Here is a 21,822-nt window from a genome sequence, read left to right on the forward strand (position 1 = left end):
GAAAGTCTACCCCAATACTAGAGCCATTTGGTTGAAATTTCATGCCATTTCCATAGAAGGTACCAATGCATGGCTGAAATATATTTCTTGTATTCCTTTTCTCTTCCTTTTTCTTTTGGTGGCAGGACTGGGATTGATAGTTAGGGCTTTGCATTTGTTAAATAGGTGGTCTACCACTTGAGCCACACCCTCCAGCCCTTTGTTGGCTTCAGTTATATCTTAGGTAGGTTTGTATATTTTTTTATCTGGGCCAGTCTCAGACTTAAGTCCTCCTACCTACACCTTTCCCATAGCTGAGAACAGAGGCAGACACCACCTTGTCCAGCTTGTTTGTTGTGATTTTTTTGGGGGGTGGGGGAAGTCTGTGTCCTGCACTGTTACCCTCCTAATGACTACTTTCCAATTTAGCTTTCCCCTCCTTAATATCCAGAATTACTGACCAGAGTTTTGGTTTTCCTCCTTTAAGAGTTTAAGCACGCCGGGTGCTGGTGTCTCACACCTGTAATCGTAGCTACTCAGGAGGCTGATTTGAGGATCACAGTTTAAAGCTAGCCCTGGCAGGACTCTTATCTCCAATAAACTGCTAGAAAACTGGAGGTGGTGCTGTGGCTCAAGTGGTACAGCACTCAGCTTGAGCTGAAGAGCTGAGGGACAGCACCCAAGCCTAGAGTTCAAGCCCCTCAACTGACAAAAAAGAAAAAAAAAAGAAAAAAAAGAGTTTAAGCTTCCTCTAAACAAACTTGCTTCAATTCTCAAAAGACTAAAATCTCATACTTATAGTTTACTTATGCAAAGAATTACCTGACTATGTAAATTCATATTAGTCATTTTTATAAACTATTAGCTCTTGAGAAAAGGGGAAATGTAAGGATACTCACAATAATTGTAACACATAAACTTTGCCATCTATTTTAACAAAAACATTTCAAACTGTCCATATTTCCACCATGTTTATAATGTTATAAAAAGTAAGGCCAAAAATCTTCATACTAAATTAGCATCTTGAGTAGAAGCATACTTAACCCATGCATTAAATTAAAATAGTATCCTTATTATTTCTGTCATACTTGAGGAACTCACACAAATGGATGGGTAATTAATATCCTCAAAACCTGTGAAGAAAGTTGCAGATTTACAAACTACCTATAAATGATTGCTGCACTTGAAAATGTAAATTATATTTATGTCCTCTAGAGTGAACAAGTACACATTTATAACCCAGAAACAGGTATTTACCACAATTGTTTCAAATAAATGAAATAGAAACATCTACTGTTTTAAAAGGACTTGATTTTTGAAATCTCAGTACAATTCACTCTTAACCCCTATTCCCCACTTTATCCGAAGTCAAAAATCCTGCCTCCAAATATGAACCATTGACATCTGACTTCAGTAGGAACTTTTAGGTAAGACATGTCAAGTTAGAAGGTTCTGAACATCTCATAGGTAGGTGGCGTCCTCTGTACATCTACCTCCTAGAGCACACAGAATTCACAGTATGAATTATTCTCTCTCAGTCAAACAGCCCATGAGTCTCACATAACTGGTAAGCTATCCTGCTAAATTTCTGGTAGATTGCTCTGGTTCATTCCTAGCACAAAAACCTTTCTTTGTGAATGAATCCAATGATCTGCCTATTTCAGTTTTCTGCAGAGCACTACTAAAACATAAAGCAAAAATTTATAAATGGAGTCATTACAATTTTGTGCCTTCCAGTCAGTAGGGACTCCAAACCTTCATTTTTTAAGGACTTGTCATGTCAGTTCCCTCTTGGATTTCTCTCTAAGGTCAGTCTGCTCAAGCCCTCTACATAATTCTGACAGGACACAACTTCAACACTGAACTCTGTCACTCAGGAAATTTCTCAGGTTCTTGTCTTAAGAGACAGGACATACCCCAGACAAGGGCACACCCAGAACTAGGTGACTCATTCCTCTACTCCTAGCTACTTGGGAGGCTAAGAGCCTAAGGCCCTGAGATCAAGCCTCAGTACTGGCACCAAAACAAACAAAACAACCCAAGTCCACATTCATCACTATCTCCTTCCTTCCAGGCTGAGAGTTGGATGAGCCTCTTTCTTTTTCTTTATTAGACCCAACCCTACCCATTCCATCCTGCCTTCTGGACTCTATATTGCCCATATTGCACCACCCCATTTATCCCCATTCACCCTTCTTTCCTCAGCTAGAAACCTACTGAGGCACTTTCACTATTGAAACAAAAAGCAATAAACAAAAACGTCCTCAATTACCCTGACTTTGTCAATGCAGCTAATACCTGTAGGTTTCTACCTGCTTATTTTCCAGTCACATGTTGAACTATTATGCTCCAGGTTCTACCACCTTCCACTATCTTCAAATGGCTTTCAGTGAAATTTTCCTGGTAGAAAACCAGGGAAAATATTTTAAGCCTCGAGGCTCTTCTGATATGGGACTGCTCTCACCCACTGTACCATTTTGGTTTTTGTTCTTGAAAAAGGAACTCCTCCTCTTCTGATCTGAGAACTCCCACCTAGCACTCTCCTAGCTAGAGTTTCTTAGCCATCTTCCCACGGACATTTTTCAAACCATCCCTTGCCCATCCTTCGCCTCATAATCTTCATTACCTCCTATTGGCTCTGTCACATTTGACCTGAGAAGCAAAGGCAAGATCTTCTGTCCAAGTCTGGAAGAGGGATCTTAAGAAAAGTGAACAAGTTAAAGCCAGTGAAGTAATTGTGTGTGTATGAGAGAGAGAGAGAGAGAGAGAGAGAGAGAGAGAGAGAGAGAGAGAGAGAGAGAGAGACAGACAGACAGACAGACAGACAGACAGACAGACAGACAGACAGACAGACAGACGACAGACAGACAGACAGACAGACAGACAGAGAGAGAGACAGAGACAGAGACAGAGAGACAGAGAGACAGAGAGAGAGGAGAGAGAGAGAGTGAGAGAGACAGAGACAGAGACAGAAGGACAGAGGGGGGAGAAGCAGAGTAGATTAAGTGTTATGCGGTTGGTGAGCTGAGCAGATGCTCTGCATCAAGCTCTCCTACTAACTGTTCTACAGACCCAACTGGCTGGTATAGTCTAATTATGGGTTCCTCACTTTTAGATTCAACACACATCCAAAACATATAAGAAAAAATTTACACTGGTACTGAACATGTACGGACCTTTCTCTTGTCATTATTTAATAAACAACAAGAGTATATCAACTATTTACACTGCATTTAAATGGACACACATGGAGCATATACAAAGGTTCTATGCAAATACTATGACTTGAATATCTATGGATTTTCTTATCTTCAGTATGTGTCTGTGTGTGCATGCGTGTGTGTGTGTGTGTGTGTGTGTGTGTGTGTGTGTGTGTGTGTGTGTGTGTTCTGGAACCAATACCTTATGCATACCAATGGCAAATTATACAGGTGCAAAGTAGGTCATAAGGGGTGTCCACTGTTTCTTAGAGGGCAAGAAAATTATTTAAGTGATCAGATAATAATGTTCAAGTGGGAGGACAGAAAGGGGTTAATGGATGCATAGAAAGTGACCAGTGGAGTTTGGACCAAATTAGGCCAGAGATACTATATTTCATATCCCATCCAATGATTATTCCCTGTTTTACACTACTTCTATACCTTGAAAAGACATCTACCATCATACCATCGTATGCTAAATCATGCTTTGTTACTACTGCACTTCCTGGACAGCAGTTGGAGGGGTTAGGAACTTGGGTTCTCATCATGATTTCTAGAAGTGAAGGAAGTATTACATCTGTATTGAACCACAACCACCACCAAATCTTCAATTAATTCACACTACTTTTATATAATATTTTAGATGCAATCAAAATAATGTCTGCACAAAGCAGGTACTTGTGGCTTATGCTTGTAATCTTAGCTACCCAGGAGGCTGAGGTCTGAAGATCATGGTTCCTGCTCAGGCAGGAAAGTCCATAGGACTCTTATCTCCAACTAACCATCCCCAAACTGGAAGTGTAGTTATGGCTCAAGGGGCAAAGCACCATCCTTGAACACAAAAGTTCAGGGACAGAATCTAGGCCCTTAGTTCAAGGACCACGACCAACAAAAATGAGATAAAGTAAAGATAATATCTGCAAAGATAGGGAAAAAGAAAAGCTATGATTTTTTAATGTTAATGAAATTATATATTGTAGTAATTTTAACAGTCAGTAGAAAAGCTGGTGTCTTTATCAGGCTTGAATAAGTTAAAGTTATTTTACTTTAGGCAATGTAAATTTCATATAAATTCAATGAAGATGAAAATAAATATAGCTTCTAGGGAACTGAAGAAACAAACTTGAACATATGTTCTTTCATAAATGAAATTTCTAAAACTGCAACTACTACCACAAAATCAAAATGCGTTGTCAGATTCTAGAGGTCAGGAAAGGTGTTATCTGAATTTAACTAATTTATCTATAATACTGAACTACTGTTATAAAGATGCATTCATTGAATCACAGCAGCATTAAATATTGCAAATAAACATTCGCCTTATTTTTACTAATTCTGTGGTTAGGGTCTTATTATCTTGCTATCATCTGATCAAAATACAAAGATAATCTGGGCTCCCATAGCACACAGTTGTAATCTTACCTACCCAGGAGACAGCTCAGACTGGAGTTTGAAACCAGCAAGGGTACAGAAATACAAGAAACTCTCCAATTAGCCAGCAAAATATTGGGCTGGAGGTGTAGCTCAAGTGGTAGTGGCCTCATCATGAACAAGAAAACTTAGAGAGCACAGGCTGAGTTTAAATCTTGGTATCAGTTAAATAAACCAAGCAACAGAAAATAAATGAATGAATAATTAAGTAAATAATGTTCATTCTTAAAGAGAAGTTCAGTATTAATTTCCTCCATACACATATACAAAATGTTTTTTGTAGCTCAAGAGCTATCCTCTACATCAGACAGTATGTACTTGAAAGCACAACTGCTGGATATTTAATGCTTATTTTACTTCAGTACTGTGAATTTCAAATGGAAATGGCATGGAGCATTTGTGAATTGGGTCACAATGTCAAATGCTACAGGAGGCTGTAAAATCTGACTGCTTCTAACATCTTAAATTAAATGCTAATGGGTATATCCATACAGCCTGATTTTCTGAATTCCTCTCTGCTTGTCACATTTTACAAACTATGGGCCATTTTCAAGATGCCTTGACCTCCAAACAGACAGGCATACAGGAGGGGCACAAGAATGGTGTGAGCATGCTGCCAATACTGAATCTCTAAAGAAACATTCATTTTGTGTTCTACGGAACAGAACTAAGCCTCTCAAATCCACCTTCTATAATCCATACTACCTCAACCTCAGGCAAAGCTTGAAAAATACCAGGAGGATGCCACTGATTCAGTCTCCTACCAATTAAATTGGAAATACTTGATTATTTGGTCAAAGATAAAAAAAATAGCCTCAAACATTTTCATCTCTTCCAATAAATCAGCTTAACATTTCTAAATCAGTGATAGGAAGGGTGGAATATATCTTATACCTGTTTGTTTGTTTTTGGAAGGGCCCATTAGCCAGTCTTGCTATTGCTCCCATTCATGGTTAGATTCACAATTGATTTATTATAATCTGGGCCTCAGGAAAGAGGCAGGTGACTGAAGGTATTAGAAATATCACTGGTGATTTCCTCTTCTTTCCAATTAAAGGTATTGTACTATACACAGGAAAGTGAGTTTCTCATCTCAAGTACACAGTAGGGAGAAACAAACCTGAGAAAATTGTGATTGTTTTCATTAAGTATAGTTAACACAGGCAGCATACATTAGTGCAAAAGAACAAAGAAAATGCATTTCCTATCACAGTAGGAAAAAAAACAGAGATGGCAATAAGATATATAATATGTTGATAGATTTAATAAAATGGGAAAGGAAAATTTAGGTCCCATATTGGAAGAGAAGTCAACTTGATATCAGGGTGACAGATAGAGCCATTCTAAAATGAGCCTCTGTGCTGTTTTAAGCTGCCTTGGAAAGGGTATTAAGTAGTCATATCTTTAAGACTATGTAAGGGAAACTACAGCATTTTTCAAAAAGCTTGTTTTACAGCTCAAAACAAGGAATACTTATTAAAATATTTATGAGAAATTCATACAAAATTTAGAAAGTGCAATGTAAAATTTAGGAATACAGTATATTAACAATATATGAAACCAAACGAGTCAATTGAAGAAATGTAAATTGTAAGAAAACATAAATTGCATTGATTTCATAAACCCATCAGTTTTGTTGCCCCCCCCCACCAAAAATTATAAATTGGCTCTTTCTATCAGCAAATACTTAGCTGCAGCCAGTTTGAAGTTTCTTCAGCAAAATCAACCGGATATAGTACTGGTGGTTATTTTCTAAAATCATTAAAATACATATTTAAAGAAAAAAGGCAATTAAGGGTTTTATTTAAATATAGTTTAATGCATGCACACTCATTTTTAAAATGTTTGTTAGGTATACAGGAGCAGTAATTGTGGGCTTCTTATTTATCCTTTTCCTTTCTCCTAGACTTATTTCATTCATTAATGTATTGAGTATTTAAACCCTGATGTAAGCGAGGCTTCATCAATGAACATGAGTGAACTGCCAATCACTAAGGCATCATCCACAAAAGCCATGGTTCTGATTGTCTCCCTGGATCAGCAGCAGGAAAAATGAGCAGGGTCCAAGCAAACTTAATTTAGTACACAGGAGAATTTTGTCAAAATAGATGCTTAAAAAAATCTGAAGATGATTACTGGGAAAAGCCAAAAAGCCTTTGTTTACTACAAGTGATTCTTTCAAGTAGCAACATCAAAGTTACCCTTTTATTTATATGTTATTGATCTTTCTGTTTCTCTGACTCTCTGTTGACACAAAAATCCAAGTTCCATTTTTGTCTACCAAAGGGGGCGTCCTCTAACTGAGATAAGATGTAAATTCCTTCACTGAGAGGTGGACTTTCATAGGACACTTCATGTCTTCCTCTTTAACCAGATTGAAAACACCAGTTGATGTTGTGATATTGATAACAGATGTCTCCCATACTCCATCTGCATGAGCAAAAAGACAACTGAAAGGGATTTGAAGGTAATGTATGACTGGATGAAGCAAGATTAGCAATGAAATTAGCAATTGTTGCAGCTGAATTAAGGTGCACGGAGTTCACTATACCACTCTCTCTACTTTTTCTATAAGCAAAATCTAAAAAATCAGAAGTCAAAAACATAAACTATAATAGACATTGAGCCAGAGCTCCAAATGATCAGTAAAACTGGGGAATAAGCAGGTATGAAAAGCATTAGGATAGCACAAGTAACTGTCATTCACAGATTATACAAAAATTTGTTTCAGTAACTCAAATCCTTTTCTCCAATTCCCAGAACAGTGAATACCTGTATGTATATGTGTATGTATATCATGGCTACACCTGGCTAAATGGAAGAGCATCTAGATAAACCACAAGCAGGGCAATACAGCAGGTGTGATGGGCCGTGTCACTTCCATCTTGAATTTTTACACCACTCATCACTCAGAAAGCCTTAGAAAGGTCAACCACCTTTGACCACAGTGTTCTCCATAAAACAGGAGCTCAATACATGACTATGAATTAGCTAGAAGGCCACCCCTGACTCTAGCCTTCAGTTACACCCGGCCACGCTTGACAGCAAAACTTAAATTTTAAATGTGTGCCACAGCGAAAAGGTTTCCAATAGATCCGATAGAGGAGGCATGTTCTACCTGATATCCAAAGAAGACCATCAGCCACATAGCCAGCGTGACAGGAAAGGGACCGGTCGAAGGACTGCACAAAAGTCCATTTGTTCTTCTTGGGGCAGTACCGCTCAACCGTGGGCAGGACTTGGCGCAGTTCATTTCTGCCCCCGACTGCGTAGAGGTACTCATCCATGGCGCCTAGCACGAAATGCTCCCTGCAGTTCTTCATGGGGGCGATCTCGGCCCAGGAATTGCTCCGAGGGTCGTAGCGACAAGCAGTCCTCACCGCACACGTCCGGCCGCTGGCATGCTCCACTTCCCCGCCCGCCACGAAGAGGAAGTCCCCCATGACCGCCACGCAGTGGTGGCTCCTTCCCACGGGCATGGGGGCCAGCTCGCTCCAGTTGGCAATGGCGGCGATGAGCGCGTTCTCCTGATCCACCGGGTTGAAGTACCGAAGTTCCTTGACTTTGCAGACTTCCCGCTTCTTCCCCCCGATGATATACAGGGTGTCCGACTGGAAGCGCGGCTTGGTCCTGCGGGTCTGCCAGACGGGCTGCGCGTAGAGGCTCTGGTGGTACTCCAGGGCCTCGTTCACCAGGGCTGTGGCTGTCTCGCTGGCCTGGACCAGGGGGTGGGAGAGGGCGACCGTGTGCAGCGTGTCCACATCCATGAGGCCGAAGCGGATGTACTGCAGGAGCTCGTCCATGTGCTGGTAATGGCAGTTGTGCTCCAACCACCTCACGGCTAGCTGAAACAAGAGAGCAGAGACGTGAGAGGAAACTCTCAAGGCCTGACAGCAAAGAGCCAGCACGCGACAGCCATGTCTCAAGGGCACACGACATGGAGTCCTTCTTTCCAACACTTATGAACGCAACTGTTTTCCTGCAAATAGTGTACTTGGATACCCAGATGAGGAGCTTGTTTATATGTCAACACACACACACACACACACACACACACACACACACACACACACACACACACACACACACACACACACACTCACAGAACTTGACCTTGTGGTTACTTGTAGGAAGAATATCAAGCACCAGTCCTGGGCTCTGGGTGTCATTAGGGTCAACACGAACTGCCTTTTCAAGGATGAAAGTGCTGTTCTGAAACAGCCTGGTCCCTTCTGTTTCATAGATAAGAGTCTTGTACACCCTGTCACCAGGAAACATCAATGGTGAGCTGTGCTGTTGCAGCTCAAGTAATATATGTCAACCCATGAGTCCAGGTGCTGTATCAACATGAGTAATATAAGAAAATATGTGATCATCTGAGACCACGGGGCGTACTTGAGAGAAAATCAATATGACACTAGTAGAATGATTTAGAAAGAAAAAAAAAAAAAAGAAAACCACGTGCCCTCCTCTTTGGTAAGGGTAACAGGAAACAAAAGCAGAAAAAGTAACATTGCAATTTATCACCTTATTAATTTTTTTCTTCCCAATTAGTTTTCATTTTAAGGACGGTTGCTATTTGCACATGTTAAAATCCTGGTAATTTGTTAGAGCCACTTTCACAAACAGGATGGAGAGGAGTTTACCTCTCTATAATGGACTCAATAACTGAATGTAATCCTAACCTTTTAATTTCCCCTTTTAGGTCTCTTTCAAAAAGGAAAAGGGTAAGAACTTTTAGTTAAAGGCAAAGAAAATTTCTTACAACTAAAGCAAGTACACAAAGCCATATATAACCAAATCAAATATTAATTTAAAAATTACAGTAAACAAAAATGGATTCATTTCTGAAACACCCGAAATAATTTAATTAAAAGTCTTTAATGTTTAAGTTGTACAAACCTTCCCACATACCAACATAAAAGAGTACATCTAATATCTGCAGTTAATATTTTTGGTATTAATTATTCTTACAAGTACTTACTAAACTAGATTTTCTAGACAAGACAAAGGTGGACTGGAAAGGAGTTAGCAGGAAAAAATAATGAGTTAGAATATTAAATGATTTTTATTGTGGTTTACTAGTTTTCTGATTCATGCAATTGGGTTTCTGGGCTCACCTGTTGAGTCAAGCAGAAGGGAATGTGGTACTTGGCCCCTTCCTCTTGGGCAAATTGAGCTGGGATTTCTACCTGCTAAGATGAATCACTAGCTGGGCATTGAGGGCTCACACCTGTAATCCTAGCTAGTAAGGAGCTATGATTTGAAAATCATGGTTTAGAGCCAGCCTGGTAGGAATGTCTTTAAGACAAATCTCCAGTTAATCAGCAAAAAGCTGGAAGTAGAGCTATAGTTCAAGTGGTAGAGCATCAGGCTGGAGAAAAAAGGCAAGGGACAACTCTCTGGCCCTTAAATTCCACTATCAGCACCACGCACACACACACACACACACACACACACACACACACACACACACACACACACACACAATCACTAAGCTCTAGCTTAGTGGGATATTTCAGAGCTTCTGCATTCATTTAACAAATGGCTCCAAAAGGCAACGTGCATTTTGGGGCTGTCTTTTTAGCTTCTGACTGAAGGGATAGAGAGAAGAGAGCCCACTTTTGTTATGTAGTGAAAGGTTTCTCTTAGATACAAAATAAAGAGACATGAAAGAGAAATGCTAGCGGGTACCAATGAGGCAGAAAGCATGGAGGCAGATGGGTGATGCCCTCTAGATGTTTATATAGAAGACAGCATTCTCATTTAAATAAGATGCCAACTTGATGAGGGGCAAGTTGTATCTGTTTGGTAACATCACCAATAAGAATGTTGCAAAAGAAAAATGTTACTTATCAATCACTCTGTCTCTGTAAGAAGTTGAGACTGCCCACATATGTCACCCTACTCCTTCACCCTAATTTTAGAAGTTTCAAGGAATATGATTTCAATTATTTCCCCAGGGAGCCAACTGGACAACTTCATATATTGTTCATGCTTTATCTACACGGCTTTCAGAAATGGGATAAAGTCATTTACCCTACCCAAGCTCATGCCTTGAGCACCAGGTAAAATTTTCTGACATTTAATCTTTACTATAGCTCTTAATTAAGTTATTCCAGTTGATATTACTTTGCTTTCTACCCAAATTCTCAGCAACCTTCCTTCCTTACAGTAGTACTTCTTTCTTAGAGATACTACAGAACCGGAACTGAAGAAAACATTAGATGAATAGCCATGTCTCCATAACCACTTTTTATAGCATAGTGCTGTTCATTTAATTATTTTTCTCTCTTTCCATAAATCAGTTCTACTGGTGTCATAATCAATCTTCCGTCCCATCTCTGAACACTCTCCAGTTTAACTTTATCTTTCTAGGAAATAATGTCACACTAGCTGCATGAGGGACATGAACCTCAACTATGCTCCACTCTTATGGAAATCTCTAACCAATCATATGTCCACAGAGGCTTGACCTCCATGACTTATTACTGATTAATTCCGGGCTCTCTGTCCACGACCTCCTGTTACACAATGCCTTCCATGTTCAACTTCTCTAAATACCCATTATTTTACTGTTTTGCCTTATTTCTTTCCAGCATTTATAACTTCCTGTAGATCTCATGTAATTTTCACTCTTTATAATTTTCAGTCTTTGCAGGTCATCCACCCTTGTATGGATTTATCTTTTTCCATATCAAAGGGAAATGTAATTTAAGTGAACTTTTCTGTGACCAGCTCAAAACCTCATGTGTACATGTGTAAGCTGCAGTTTCTGTTCAAAAGGCAGATTCTGATGCAGTGGGTACAGCTCTGAGATAGGAATCTAAATTCCCAACTCACTCCTGGGTGATGCATATGCCACTGGCCCATGGGCTACACTTGACGTAGGAAGGGTTCAGATTGATTTTTATTCATAAAACTGTGTGCCAATATGCTGTCTGGTCTTACTTTAGAAAGCTGCATCAACTGGTAAATTGCTGTCCTACTAGAGTTAAATATATTGTTTCAAAGGTAAGATAGGCATATTTTGAGATCTTGGTCCTATAAGGTCTAAAAGCCAGTGGTTGACTTACTTACATTATTCAACAACATAAAATATCGAAACATTCTGGACTTTAACAATAAAATTGATACTAGGTTCCTTTTTCAATTTTCATGAAAATGTGTAGGAGAAAGCCCACAGATATGAAGGATAATTCATGCAAAGGCATGATAAAGAAAATTAAGAACAATGTGTGATTCAACATCACTTTTTTTTAATTGAGAAGGTGATGAAGAGGGGGATTACAGTTACATATGTAAGGCAATAAGTACCTATTCCCCCCTTAAGTTGTACAGTTTATCCAACATAGTGTCAAATGAGTATCAAGATTGCTGTAGTTCATCCATTGTCCTGCTGTTTCTGTGATTTCCTTTCCTTTCCACATATTACATCATCTAATGTGCAAAACGTGAGGTGCAAAAACCTAAGATAAACTAAGGAAAAATAAAACAATAGAGAAAAAGGAACAACTACACACAGGGTCTAATAAGAACTTCTTGTTTCCATAAATTTGAATTCATATTGATATGCTTCATTATGTATAGTCCTATGCACTAAGCAGTTGGGTTCTTGAAAATCCCTGGTAAGAATATCATATACATATTCTAGTTCTTACAAATGAGGGAGATCATGTGACCTACTTTTCTTTAGGTCTGGCTTACTTCACTTACTATAATTTTTTCCAAGTCTTTCCATTTTCTTATGAATGGAACGAATGACGGAAGCATAGAATTCCACTGTGTATATGTGCCACATTGCCTTGATCCATTCATCTACTGAGGGGAATTTGGGTTGGTTTCACATCTTGGCTATGGTAAACAGTGCTGTATTGAACATTATCATGCTGGTGGCTTTAGTGTGGCCTTGGTTGTGGGTAAATTCCCAGAAGTGGGATTGTTGGGTCATAGGGGAACACTATCAACATTACTTCTGTGCCTTGAACCTCACTAGACCACTATCCATTGCAGTGCTGAATTAAAGGAAAGGTGGATGCAATCTTCAAACCCATTTTGGAAGTATTAGAGTCCAAAGAAAGCAGAAGACTGATTCATCATTTAGATATCCAAGACAACATGTAGCTTGTTTGGGTGCTTATTCTTGAAAAAACTTGTTTCACAAACTGGAGTCTTTGTAAAACAATGATTCTACACCAATAAAGCATACATCAGAGGAGGCTGAAACCATGTTCTATCTTACTTAATTTGACATGTGCTCTCTTGAGACATCACCATAAACTCTAGCACTTAAGGAGGAAGAAAAGGAAGCCTTATTCTCATCATTTGGGTGACAAGCCAGTAAAAGTGGAAAAGAAATTACAAATTCAATTATGGAGGAAATGACAAAGGATATTTAGGAAACATGGCCATTAGGCAAAATTTTCCTGAAGTGTCGGAAGCAATGGATCATTGTATTCAGGAACAGGGAATTCTCCTGTACACCTTGACTAATTCAATTAATGACCCACACTAGAGTACTTTCCCAACTAATGATCTGAGTGTAAAGTAGGATCTGTTTTGGGGTAGGAACCTATGGGAAAGGGATGGGCAAAAGGAGAGGGAGGAATGAAAGAGAAAATATAGATTGAAGTATTTTAAACATGTTAAAAGAAAATAATTAAATTGCTTAAAAGGGGATAGAAAGGATTCAAAAAGTGTTGTAGAGGAGGTGAATTTGATCAAAGGTCATTATGCACACTTATGGAAACAACACAATGAAACCCTTCTGATTAATATATCTTCATAAAAAGTATTAGCTAAGCTTAATTCAACCTCAACTTATCTATCTCATCTTCAGGTCTTTCATTAAAAAATTGTCTGGCTGGCCAATGGCTATAATTAATGTTGCATAAATAAAAAACTGTGACTTGTTCTTAGGTTATTTTACCTACTTCTCTTGAACAGATAGTATCAGTTCCTTTAATACTATCTGTCTGTCTAGCTGTAGACATATTTACCTACAACAGGCTTCATTTTCTTATTTTTACTATCTCATTTTTACAACTTTCTTATAAGGCCTTTCATGAGCTCTCAGAACCTTATACTGCACTGACCTTGATACACTAGCCTTGTTTTTTCCCCTCATATCCTTGTTGTATACTGCTTCTATTTGAGACCCTTGATAATGCAGTAAGCATCATAGTCTTTTAAGCTTTCAAATAAAGGCTAAAATCTTCAGGTAAGAAGAAACTTCACAATCCATTCAGTTCAAGCTTTTCAACTATACAGCTGAAAAAGCAAATCCAGGTAAGTTATCAAATAGAACTCAACTCATGGAATTACTTAGCAGAGAAGTTGCACATATAAAATAAGATTGTTTGTTTTATGGTCCTAGAGTTCACATCTAGTGACTTGTATATGCTAAGCAAACACTCTATTGCTGAACTATATCCTAGCCCTGAGATCCAGATTTGAAATGATATTGTATTTTCTGTGATACCACCTTAACCATTATTTTTCCACCAATGATTATGTTAGGGTAGAGTCCAAACACACTCAAATTCAATTATGACTATTATATTTTCTTAATTAGAAAATTCTGTTTTCAAGATAACTATACCTTGCTTCCAAAAATATATTTCAATAAATTCCATTTGAAATTTCATCAGAAATAAAGAATTCATTTTTAATGATACCAATTTAAAAATCTGTAACTGAAGAACATAAAAGCATACTTTAGGGCAAAGGCATCCTGAGTATTGAATTGGTTCACTTTTGGGGGCAATATGTATCTTAATTGCGGGTTCTTTCCATTTAACTAGACCAGACTCAAAAAAATATATGGACAAGCTAACCCTTTTCTCTTGGATTTCTCAGTATGCCATGACTGATTGATATCTTAGGCAGTAGAATATAATATATATATCATGTTAAAAAGAATAGTACATAATCTTACATTCTATAAATGTTGCTCTAGTTCAATTAGCATGTATAACTTACTCACATGTAGTTCAGAGATATATCCCGTTATAGGAAAGAATGTTACATTCCTAACATAATCAAGTTTTTTTTTTTTTTGGGGGGGGGGTCTGGTCTTGGGGCCTGAACTCTGGGCCTGGGCGCTGTCTCTCAGCTCTTCAGCTCAAGGCTAGCGCTCTACCACTTGAGCCACAGTGCCACTTGTGGCTTTTTTCTTTTTGCTTATGTGGTGCTGAGGAATCGAACCCAGGGCCTCAGGCATACAAGGTGGGTGCTCTACCACTGAGCCACCTACCAGCCCCAACATTATCAAGTTTTGAAGCTGCTGTTTTTTGAAGCTGTTATTTTGAAATCTACAGTTCTTTATCTTTAAAATATGTAGACGTTTTGAAGCCAAACTCAGTTTATATACGTCCCTATGTGTGTGTACTATGAAACATGACCCCAAAGCAATTTCAAAACCATAAGAAATCTTACCACCACAGATTTTTCAGAAAATATTGTGAAATCATACTAAATCTCAGAGTACATATGCTCTCTCTCATAAAAGGGCATTTATACTTTGCAAATCTATAATTCAGTGCCCTTAAAAAGCAATTTCTCAAGTCCAGTACCCATGGCTCGAGCCTGTAATCCCAGCTACTCAGGAGGATAAGATCTAAGGATCATGGTTTGAAGCCAGCCCAGGCAGGTAAGATTCTTCTTGCCAATGAACCACCAAAACGTTGTAAGTAGAGCTGTGAGTGCTTAGCTGTGAGCAAAAAAGTTCAGGACAGCACTTCAGCCCTGAGTTCAAGCCCCAGCATTGGCATCAAACAATGCAAAGTGAGTTCTCATTGGATGAGTGATCAGACCTTTTAAAACAACATAGAAAAAAAAAAACACAAAGCCTTTCCAACATCATTTCTAACAAGTAGCTGTGACGTTGTCTTGGTTCACATGCATCCTCTTGTCACTGAGAAGGATACCCTTCTCAAAGAACTCACCAGCCAAGCTGAGTAGGCACAAACTGGTTTTGCTTATTCTGCCCCCTTGGCCAAGGGCAACCATTATTATTCTGCCTAAAACATTGCTGCAGACAGCTTTACTGATGATGCAAACAGAGCCTTCAGTTTTTCAGGAACCCCTGCTGTGAAGGCACAAGTGTCTATGTCCTTGCTGCTCTTGACATCCATTCAGAGACCAGGAAACCCCTCTCTCCTCGGTGCTCAAATGGCAGAATAAATCCCGTATTTCTGCCATCTCAGAAAGGGGGAAATAAGGCCTTTGGGGAAAATCAAAACAACTAACTGACACAACTGAACCTACACCAAATAACTAGCATGTGAAGGAGCACCTGAGCATTAAGGAGTGGGCAGCACGACAGCACACTTTCACGTAGGCGGATTCGAAACAGCGTATTGAGTATGCCACCTAGTCCCTAAACCACACCCACCATGGGATGCTCAGTGACTGTGATAAATTAGATTTAAAGTACATTACTGTATGCACTATTTTAAAATGCCTTGGATTCTAATAAACATGAAACTTTAACGTGATACCCTTTTAATATTAATATAGTTTCTTTAGATTAAAAGCACAGAAAGTTTCTCTCTAATGTAAGCGAGCAGGTGTTGAGATTTGCTATGCTATATTACACGGGAGCTCACCTCTTTAATGTGAGTCTTGTAAGATCCAAATAGTGACATATGAAACCAGAATAATGACAGCCATAGAGAAATAAATACACCAGATCTTGCAGTCACACCAAAAGAAAATTTTCAGTTCAAAACAGCAGCATTTCCATAAAAATGTAAAAGCACAAGAAACTAAAAATGCAGGACCGCAGTGTTTTCCTCTACCAGAACAATGAAAATGTTACCAGGGAGAAATATTAAAAATTATAACAGTGCTCACTTGAGGGCTATAATTAAAATTGTGTCAACATTTTGCTTGTAAAACAGATTTTTTTTTCAAGGGAGGTTGCACATTAACCATTATAGCTGACTGCAGACAGAAAAGACACATAGGCTATTTTTTTTCTGCTCAGAAATATATTTCAACGGAATCAAATCTTATGAGAATCATATAGTCAGAAAAAAAAATCCTGACAGATTGTAAAAAAGAATTTTCAGTTTAGCAGATTCAATAAGAATACATATTCTTCCATTGTTCATTTAAAACATTCTGAAGTTGAGAAACTGATAAATGCTTTTATTTCCACCTTTTACATAAAAAGTTTGTGCCCTAATGATTGCTTTATAGAGATTGCAAATGATGGCTTTATAGATACGACAAAAGCAGATGCTCTTGACATCAAACAAAGCTTGTCTTCCATTGAAGATAAAGATTCAGGGTTAGAGGGACCAAAATGAAACCTACTTAAAGACCTGTCATAAGCAAGTTTCAGATACTTGGGATCCTAGAGAAAAAAAAGTGATTTGAGCTGGGTGTGGGTGGCTCACGCCTGTATTCCAGCTACTCTGAGGATCGCCATTCAAAACCAGCCTGGGCAGAAAAGTCCGTGAGACTCTTATCTCCAATAAACCACCAGAAAACCAGGAGTGGCATTGTGGCTCAAGCGGTAGAGCGGTCACCTTGAACTGAAGAGCACAGGGACAACGCCCAAGCCCAGAGTTCAGGCCCCACAATTGACCAAAAAAAAAAAAAGTGATTTGAATTTTTCTTTAGTTCAGTCTTATCACAACAGGAGGAGGTTTTTAAAAGACAAGGAAAAATAAAGATAAGAAAATGTTCAAGTTGGATCTATACTATAAACATGTATGAAAACACATACATGGTTATACGCATATATATGCAGTTGAATAAAAGATGGTATGCTCAGGGGAGGACTCCAATGGTGTTACTCCTCTGAACAACTAATGAACAATTTAATAAAAGGAATACCATATGTAAAATGAATGAGCTAATGAACAAGCTTTTACCTCCAAGTTATGTGTCACCTGTGAGGCTAGCAAAAATATGTTTAAGTAGAATCTTCTAATCTTCTAAAACTTCCGTAGGTAGGAGAGGCAAGCAGAATGAATGGCTATAGCTAGGATTCAAGCCACCGGTTTCTCTTCATGCTAAAGCATGAATGGATTTATATAAATTTCTTTTCAGAAAAGCAAAGCAGTATTTTTTGTTTATAATTGTGTGTGTATGATCACATAGACCTGCATGCAGAGAATTTAGGTTATACTAAAATTCCTTTTAATTGCTGGGAACAGATTTGATCAGATAATAATATCCAAGTAAACAGATTCCACTGCTTGTGAAATTAAAATAATCTCAACCCAAGAAACACACATTTCAAATTAGTAAGGTGAGTACTACAAGGGGTAGTATTTATAGAGAATTGCAGAATGTGATCTTACATATAAATTTAAGTGTTTAGTATACTGTTCACATCAATTTTATCTCTGGATAATATCATTCCCATGTAACATAAAAACCTTTTTAGATGGCAAAAATGTCTTAAAGGACAACAAAATACAATTAATGTTACCCATGCCAGAGATGCTGCAAGGGAAATGAAACATATTCTTGGTCATCTCATGTTAGACTGAACTACAGAATATATATATATATATATATATATATATATATATATATATATTTGACCTTGGTTAGTCAATTTGTCTTTGAGCCAAATGACAAGTCATTGAGTCAGTGATGGCTGGGATTGCTTCCAAACATTACGTGATGCTGAGCAGATGCCACGAGGCTTCTGAATAAGATCTTAGTGCTTGAGCTTTACATAAAACACCCTATTAGATGTTAAGGGGACTTTGCACATGGTCAATGTGCCACTAATATTGTTGGAACAACACTGGAAAATGAGAGAAAACCAATTTGGTCAAAAGGAGCAAACTGCCGGATCTCACACCTGTAATCCTAGCTACTCAGGAGGATGAGATCTAAGGATCAAGGTTCAAAGCCAGCCAGGCAGGAAACTGTAGAAGACTCTTATCTCCAATAAACCAGTAGGAAACCGGAAGTGGTGCTGTGGCTCAAGCAGTAGAGCGCTAGCCTTGAGCTGAAGAGTGCAGGGAAAATACCCAGGCCCAGAGTTCAAGCCCCATGACCAAAAAAAAAAAAAAAAAAAAAGGAGAAAAACTACAGTATCCCATCAACAAACAGAAAGTAGAGAATTCTATATGATCACACTATTGTGCATTATTTTTCAGCTATCGCGGGCAAAGGGGGCACATTATCAGGATAAAACTGGCAGAAATAGCTCCCTCCCTGAAACTAATAGGCACATGCCAATCAAGGTAAACGTAGCACCGTGTAAAAGAGGCAGGACTTAATGTCCAAAGACTTGTTCTCAGTCTGGGTCTGTGGTTCAGTGATAGAATATTTGCTTTCATGTGCAAGTCCCCTGAGGATGTTTAATTTTTAATGCTACAAAAAATTTCTGTAACAATATCTTTGTGCATTTAGGATGAACATCCATACAGTGAGAATCAGTTCCATCATCTGCAATGTAAGGGCGATGAAAGAAAGTCCAGAGAGTGAGCCAGAGACAAAGACAGAGATGGAGAGAGATTCGAATTTAATTGTTTTTGTATAATACTTAGCAAATTCTCACTTCGTTTTCTTAGCTTGATTTTCTGTTAAGTACAGCTAAGGGTTATTGTGTATAACTTCCTTCAAATACCAACTTAATTTAGTGGCTTGAGAAAACTAAAATAACAATTAATTGTCTGAACTGATTACTTATCTTCTTGTTTTGTTCTTCTATGGGTTGTTTAGCTTTTGTTTTTTGTTCACCAATTTCTCTATTCCTTGAGTATTCATTATAAACCAGGAACTTACCTGGTGAAAAAGAAGAGCGCCACCAGTTCATTCTTATTTGCCATCTAATTCAAACCTTATGAATACCATACAATGCAATGCTTACTCTTGCCTGAAGCATCAGATCAAGGATCTTGACATGTTCCTAAAAATATACTCATGGAATCTGATATTTAGGGGGAATATCCTACAAATTTTGGAACTTTCAGATTATTTTTTGTAGGAGTTCAGACAGCATCTTTCCATTTTGCTGTGTTTTGGCGTCTTAAATGTGGCTGGCACATTTATAAATTTCAGGTTAAAAAAAAACTTTTTCGTTTGTAGGCATGTCCTCCTAGAGCATCCTGAAAGCTTCAAGCCTTTGAACATTTCTTTGTGAATTGATTTGCGAATAGTGAGCCCATTCCAGGTGCATTGGCATATGTACTCCCCACCTGAAATCAAACTTTTAATAGTACAGTGTTGACCAAATGAACCTCACAGGCTCAAGCAGCTGTGACACCGACACAGAGACTGTCAAATCCCTTGCATGCTGAATTGGGAGCCCAGGACATACCTAAGTGGTATTTAAGAGTTTACAGTTGGCAACCTCCAAATCAAAGAATCTTCAAAAGAATGCTCCAGAGAAAGAACCCTCAAAGGTCACTTCAAACTTGAATGGAGAGGTTATCTATCTTAGGAACTTGAAAGGAAGCAGAGGATTAATCACTGTTAGGGGCCAGACTCTACTACCAAGGCAACAGAGCAGAGAGCAGGGGCTCTGCCAGCTGGTGGGGGTAATGGAAGGGGAGTGTAGGCTGTCCCCGATTTGCTAAGGAATGCCACTTCCTGACAACTTCACTATGGAATTCCACTCTGGCTGGTGATGTTTAAAAGGCATATGTCACACTGTATTCTCCAAATTCCTTTCATCATAGTGTAAATAATTGGGGAAGAACAGATCCTTTATTCTTTCGAGTACACTAGGAAACCACATCCTCAGGAGTCTGAGATCTGAGGATTACAGTGTGAAACCACCCTGGGCAGAAAAGTCCTTGAGAACTCTTTCTCCGATTAACAAGTAGAAAGCCAAAACAAGAAGTGTGGCTCAAATTAGTAGAGTGCTAGCCTTGAGCAAAAAAACAACAAACAAACAAACAAAACACCTCAGAGACAGCACTCAGATCCTGAGTTCAAGCTCCAGGACACACACACACACACACACACACACACACACACACACACACACACACATACACACATACACACACACCTAAAAACACACCCTAACCACAATTCATAGATACATATTTTTTCCTTACCAAAATAGAAATTTCAAATAGATGTAGGCCAACAGATAGTCAAAGAAAGGGACTGGAGGGGGGAATCTGAGCCAGTCATTTAAAACAAGTATCAAACTGAATTTCAAAAGCGAAATGTACTGTGTAAGAATCAAAGCAACAAAGAGGCAGGGAGAGATGTTTGGGAGGGCAAAATGGCTGGGGAGAGTGTTAGGTCTGCCTGGGAGAACAGCCCCTCCTCCCTTCCTCTTCACCTGCCAGAAACCAGCAATCACCTGTCAGTCACCTGACTATGAGTTGGCAAAGGACCCCAGTCTCTAAGGTCAACTGCTCATCCACTGAGGTCATTTCCTGCACCACCCAGATCACACCTCCCTCAATCAGTGAGAGCTTCCCCAGACTCTGAGATCACTTCCCCATCTACTGTGGTCCCGCCTCCTCCCTTCCCTTCCCCCCCCCCCCCCCATAATCCGGCTCAACACAAGTTCCCTCCTGTTTCTCCTCCTTTCCCTCTCTCTCCATGCCTCCCTCTCCAGAGGTCTGCAGTTTGCTCTCTACCTCACCCCCTAAAAAAAAACAAACCTCTTTTCTGCTTTAACCTTGTAGCAGTTTCCTTTCCAGTGAATTTTACAGACAGGAAGACAGGTATAGGAAGAGATGGCCATGAGGGGCAAAACCAGAGACTCCACCATCTTGGAAGACATGTGAGGGAAGAGGGAGCTTCCGAGGCTGAAGGAATGATGAGGATATGGGAGTGGCTATAGTGAATAGAGATGTGGGGGCTCAAGTGGTAGAAAGCCAGTCTTTGAGTGAAACCTAAGGGTGAGCACAGCGGGAGGGAGGGATTACAAACATCCATCTGTACAATAGACAAGACAATGGCTGTGTTTTAATTCCAAGGGGCAACCCATCAACATTTGCTGTATGAGAGAACATGGGACATTCTCCATCTGATTAAGAAGAACAGGGGGAATTGAGTGTTTAAGAGTGCAGGCCAAGAAATGAAGTGTGAGACATTCACGGGGACTTTCTGAGGGGCCGTGGCTGCAAGAGGGCTCAGTCTTTGTGGTCTGAGTCAAGGTGAGAGCTCAGTGGTGGGCAGATCATGGAGGGCTGAGATACAATAAAGTCCTTCATTTTAGAGATGCATTTTCTCCCCTTCTGCAAAGAAAGCACAAGTATCTGGTGAGGTC

The 21,822-nt window shown here is 39.1% G+C and overlaps 1 protein-coding gene across 5 annotated transcripts in view; it reads right to left on the reverse strand.

Moving 5' to 3' along the window:
• Klhl32 (kelch like family member 32) overlaps positions 1-21,822 on the reverse strand; it is a 195,429-nt gene that overhangs the window by 20,305 nt on the left and 153,302 nt on the right. For all 5 annotated transcript variants that reach the window (XM_070010226.1, XM_070010225.1, XM_070010229.1 and 2 more), the window contains one exon: positions 7,729-8,455. In XM_070010226.1, coding sequence (XP_069866327.1) covers positions 7,729-8,455 — 727 coding nt within the window. The remainder of the gene's footprint in view (positions 1-7,728; positions 8,456-21,822) is intronic.

This window comes from Dipodomys merriami, unplaced genomic scaffold (assembly GCF_024711535.1).
Source record: "Dipodomys merriami isolate MVZ:Mamm:240054 unplaced genomic scaffold, mDipMer1.0.p SCAF_8, whole genome shotgun sequence".
NCBI classification, from domain to species: domain Eukaryota; kingdom Metazoa; phylum Chordata; class Mammalia; order Rodentia; family Heteromyidae; genus Dipodomys; species Dipodomys merriami.